The following is a 5,580-nucleotide window of genomic DNA, read 5'->3' as shown; positions in this document are numbered from 1 at the left end:
CACGGGGCTATTTTCTTGTTGCAGTTGTCATTGTTGTTTAGCTGACCCAGGCGGGGCTCGAACCCGGCAGCCTCGGAGCATGTGGCTGGCGCCGTAACCCTTGTGCTACGGGTGTCATCACTCAAATATTAACACTATTGACATGAAGCAATGGGCAGAGAAAACAGCTTGGGTAAACAGCTGAAAATTTTTCGTTTTCATTTGATTTGGGGATCTTTTGGTTGGAGGTATTAGCGAAAGAGTTTCACTTCAGAATGGGGAAGTTTAGGCAAAAGAGAATTTGAGGTGAGGAAGACATGGAGAAGCTACCTTGTGCAAAGCATTCTGCGAGGGAATTGAGCAATTGGGTATTACTTAACGAAATGTACAATGTGCATACTTTTGCGTTTTTGTTTCACTTGTAGGCATCTGTCGTAAGTACTTATGCGCACAACACAGAGGCAAGCACTGTTCACCCAGCATGATTTTCCATAGCGAAAACCAGAACCCAACACAAATCCATTACTAGAAAGTTGGTTATAAATTTTATTTTATGCAATGGAGTATCATGCAGGCATTAAAAAGAATGACATAGACCTATATTTACCAACAGTGAAAGATCACCAGGGGACCAATGTTTAATCTAATTTATTTAGAAGAAAATACATGTACAAGTACAAGCAGAGACAAAGATCCGGCAGGCTACACCCCAAACTGTTAAAAGTATGTCCGAGGAGGGCCGTGGGCGGAGCCTGTGTGTAAATGAATGGGACGCTCCTGTTTCTCCGTGCACTTTAACTCTTTTACCAACAAACGTTTCCATGTATCACTGAGGGAAAATTGAAGGAGTATTTTGAGGGTTCCGTGTGAAGAGAAAAAGTTGAGGAGACGACCTGTAGCCACCCCGGTCTCCTCAGACTCTAGCGCCGCCCGAGGTGAAGAGACCCCGCCCCGCTGAGGTGATTCTGCAAAGGGGCAGAGCTCTGCAGATCCGCGGCGGGAGGCGGCCTCGGGGGCGGGGCCAGCCGGCTCCAGCCGCACGCTCCGCTCCCACCATGCCCTTATAAGGAGCGCCCCGCGTTAGGGCTCGGGAATCCGGTCGCAATCCCTGTGGCGCAGCCCCAATCCCAGGCCCCTCCCTTGGGAATGGGGGCGGGGCGGGGTTTGGCGGCGCGGTAGCTGGGGCGGAGCATCTCGGAGCGGGACGAATAGGAATGTCGGCCAAGGTCTGAACGACGCTGCCATTGGGCGCGGCGACGCGAGGGGGCGGAGAGTCCGTAGGCTGGTTACGCCGAGGGAAGCCCCGACTCCGTAGTCGCTGCTCGGAGTCTGTCTCTCCGGCGGTTCCCGGCCCCGCCGATCCCAGTTCTTCGTCTCTCGCGGTTCGCCGCCCCGCTCGCCGCCAAGATGCCGGTGTTTCATACACGCACGATCGAGAGCATCCTGGAGCCTGTGGCACAGCAGATCTCGCACCTGGTGATCATGCACGAGGAAGGCGAGGTGGACGGCAAAGCCATCCCTGACCTCACTGCGCCCGTGGCCGCCGTGCAAGCGGCCGTCAGCAACCTCGTCCGGGTGAGCGCGCGGGGCCTGAGGCGGGAGCGGGGCGGGAGAGGTCCCCGGGGTCCCGGCCCGCCTAGTGACTCCCCTTCACCGGCTCCTTGGCTGTGATTTTGCGCGTGGACCCCAGAGCCAGACGCCGTGGGTTCGAATGCTGATTCCCCTACTCAGTGACCTTGAGCAAGTCCCTGAGCCTCTGCGGGCCTCAGTTTTCTCATCTATACAATGGGGGCATTCATAATAAAGCCTGCTTTGCGGGTTTGTTAAGATTCAGCGGGGCATTATTTGTAAAATGCATAGCGCAGCGTATGACCCATAGTAGGCACCCAGTAAATGATAGGATTTCTGGTGGTCCCATCCCCTCAGCAGGCTGCCTACCTTCACGTTGTCTACCTTGCTGTCAGCTCCTTTTTAGGCCTCCCCAATCTGGCCTGTGTTTGGGGGGTGGAGCTCTCCTACGGATTCCCTGTCTTTCCTTCTAGAGATTCTTATTTGAGCCACGTTGTTCTCCTTTATAATACTTCTGCCCCTTATCCTGAAACCTGCCTCATCCACCCACCTCCTCCCCATCGCTCCCTGTATTTGGTCCTTTTTTCCCACTTGTCTTAACTGACCACACGTCTCCCTGTCGCCTTCTCTTTCCTTCCTAGACATTTTATTTCTGCTCACACCTCTGGCACTAACACCTTTATTCAAGACCACGAGCCCCAATTTTCCTTTCCCTGAACCGCGCTGCCTTGCATTTTATTCCCTGCTGTGGAGATTTCCACCTGGCCTTACCTGCTGTCAAACGGCTTCCTCCCACTGGGGCCTTTCCAGACTCGAGGGCCCTCCTCCTCGGTCCCTCCTCCTGGCAGGAAGCAAGATGGAGCTGTGGGAGAGGCCTGTGGAATCTGGGATCTGCGGCCCTTGCCAGAGAAAAGGCTAGGTTGTCCCTTTCCCAATCCACAACTTTTCATGGTGGCTGGCTGGTTCTGAAGACCCCTGTAACCCACAGCTGTGACTAATAAAGGGAGGCGATTCCTGGAGGAGGCGGAGCCCACTTCTGAAATGAGAAAAGAGGTGCTGAGATCAGACTGCTAACACTCCCCTGGCTAATGTCACACTTTTCTTTCCCTCTCTGGGTGGGTGACTCAGACGGCTTCTGCCACTAAGGAACAACTTTGGAAAAAGTTTCTATTGCTCCCCCACTGAGCTGTGTAAATAGTGTGTGTCTGGGTAGTTGGAACTTGGGAGGCAACTGTGGCTCTGGGTGGGGCTTAGGTCACTTATCTGATTAGAGCACTTAGTACACTTAGAGGCACTTTAGCAGCTAACAGTCTTCCTGAGTCTTCAGGGGCCCCTGGACTGTCTAAAGCAGTTCAAGAGACAGGTAGCCAGGGTGACAGGAGTGACCAAATTCCTGGTCCATCTTTTGTACAAATTTAGTAAGAGTCTATTCAGTAAGAATACTGTATTCATTCAAAATGTCTAGTTCTACATTGTTCTTGTTCTTTTTGTAACTAATTTTAATCTAACACTCTGGAGTACATTCTTATGTAGTATAGTCTAACATGGCTGTATTCCAGGCCTCCATTTTTTTTCCACCAAAAAGGAAACAATGTAAAGAGACAAGGTAATAGTGTCCCTCCATGTAGTACTTCAGGAAATGAAATCTCAAAACCACATGTTGCACTTGGAACAGAGCTAGTGTAGTCTAGGGGTTGATATCTGGTTAGGCTATTTAGAGAAAAGTTATTTATGGGCTTCCATGCCATGAATGAATAAGCACCGAATGTCTGCTGTATAGAGACCATTGTAATAAATCAGTGGTTCCCAGTTTGGAGTGTGCAGGACGATCATCAGAGGGTTTTTTTTTTTTTTTTTTTTTGAGACAGAGTGTCACCCTTGGTAGAGTGCTGTGGCATCACAGCTTACAGCAACCTCAAACTCTTGGGCTTACGCGATTCTCTTGCCTCAGCCTCCCAAGTAGCTGGGACTACAGGCGCCTGCCACAACACCTGGCTATTTTTTTTGTTGCAGTTGTCATTGTAGTTTAGCTGGCCTGGGCGGGGTTTGAACTCGCCAGCCTCGGTGCATGTGGCTAGCACTGTAACAACTGTGCTATGGGCGCGGAGCCCAAAGGGGCTTTTTAGAAATAAAGATCCCAGCTTCCATCTCAGCCTTATTGAGGAGCTCTTCAGAGGCAGAGTTAAGGCCTTGGTATTTCTTTGTAGGTGAATATGATATACACCCTCAGGAAACAGTGTAATAGATACTGTGAGACAAATAGGAAAGAAATAAGGCAGGTTATAAGCTGAAAAAGATTACTTAGAGTTACATACTTCCTGACACAAACAAAAGAAGGGACTTAAGATTGGAAGAAGATACGAGTTAGCAGAGAGAAAGTGGGGAAGAATGTGCTGAATAAATAGTCAAATCATGAACAAAGATACTTGTGAGTTACTTCCAGGTTACAGCAAATAGATTGTCTTGATCACAGCTCAGGAAGAAAGTTGGAGAGAAACTAGAGATGAAGTTGGTGCACGACATATGGGCAGTTTAGCAAAAGGCCTTATCCAGTCAGATGAATAAAGAGAGGGAAGGGAAGATAAGAATGGCGTGTAAGGAAGACTATGGGTTGTGTTCTGTGGAGGCCAGAAGACCTACCCATTGCTTCAAATTCTCAGTACACCAAATGTGGCTTTTTAATGTATGGATTCTGTACATGCTTCAAGAGAGTGTCTGGAGAACTGGCATCATTTGATACTTCTTTATATGCTCCTCAGTTCTTGCCCTCATCATTGGCACACAGGATGGCTTGATAAATTTTGTTGAAGGAAAGAAGGACTGTGAGAAGGGAGATTAATTAAAAGTCTTTTGAAGTTGGTTGGTCCTAAAGAAGATAGCCTGGATTTTGGTGTGACAGAGAAAAGGGAGAAGGAATGAATCAGAAATACTTTATAAGGGAAACCAAGCATGGTGGTACATGCTTATAGTCCCAGCTGCTTGAAAGGCTGAAGCAAGAGGATTGCTTGAAATCAGTTCAAGGCTACACTACACTCTAGCCAAGGCAACATAGTAAGATCCTGTCTCAAGGAAAAAGGAAAAAACATAAATATATATACATACATATATACAGGGTGTCCAGAAAGTTTGTGTGCAATTTAAAATATTCAACTATTTTACTAGTTTATGGACGCCCTCTATATTGAAGAAATAGAACCCAATAATTGAACTCTGAATGTGCTAGGGAAAAATGTTTTTTTTAGAGACATAGTCTGCCTTTGTCACCCTCGGTAGAGTGCAGTGGCGTCACAGCTCGCAGCAACCTCCAGCTCTTGGGCTTAGGAGGTGATTCACTTGCCTCAGCCTCCGAAGTAGCTGGGACTACAGGCTCCCACCACAACACCCGACTATTTTTTGGTTGGAGTTTGGCCAGGGCTGAGTTTGAACTCGCCACCCTCGGTATATGGGGCTGGCGCCCTACTCACTGAGCCACGGGTGCTGCCCGGGAAAAATGTTTTATTGCTATAAAATAATGAAACTGATACTATTATTATTTTTTTTGAGAAAAAGTCTCTGTTGCCACAGGTGCCATGACAATAGCCTGCCTCATAGCAACCTCAAACTCCTAGATTAAAGTAATTCTCCTGCCTCAGCCTCCTGAGTAGCTGGGACTACAGGCCCACACCACAACACCCAGCTAAATTTTCTATTTTTAGTAGAGATGGGGATCTCTTGCTCAGGATAGTCTCAAACTCCTGAGCTCAATTAATCTTCCCTTGGCCTCCCAGAGTGCTAGGATTACAGGCATGAACTGTTTTGCCCCCACTATGAAACTGATTTTTGAGCAAATATTTATTCTGGAATTAAGTTCTTAATTGTTGTGCATAGTCATTCACTTATCAAATAGGTATCTACTAGACCTCTTCAAATGTCAAAGCAATAGGAATGATACTAGACAAAATAAATGTGATACTGGATTGAAAGTCCTAAATTACACTCAGGAAGTACCATGCAAGTTCAGAGGGATAAGATTACTTTTTTTTTTTTTTTTTT

The 5,580-nt window shown here is 47.7% G+C and overlaps 1 protein-coding gene across 2 annotated transcripts in view; it reads left to right on the top strand.

The window, feature by feature from the left end:
* Window positions 1–1,264: 1,264 nt before the first annotated feature.
* VCL (vinculin) overlaps window positions 1,265–5,580 on the top strand; it is a 150,142-nt gene continuing 145,826 nt past the window's right edge. For both annotated transcript variants that reach the window (XM_003783541.3, XM_003783542.3), the window contains exon 1: window positions 1,265–1,554. In XM_003783541.3, the coding sequence (XP_003783589.1) occupies window positions 1,387–1,554 (168 nt within the window). In that variant the 5' untranslated portion in view covers window positions 1,265–1,386. The remainder of the gene's footprint in view (window positions 1,555–5,580) is intronic.

The sequence above is a fragment of the Otolemur garnettii genome, unplaced genomic scaffold (assembly GCF_000181295.1).
Source record: "Otolemur garnettii isolate 467f Iridium unplaced genomic scaffold, OtoGar3 scaffold00008, whole genome shotgun sequence".
Taxonomy (NCBI): Eukaryota; Metazoa; Chordata; class Mammalia; order Primates; family Galagidae; genus Otolemur; species Otolemur garnettii.
The sequence above is the reverse complement of the archived record's forward strand: the minus strand, read 5'-3'. Positions and strand labels throughout refer to the sequence as shown.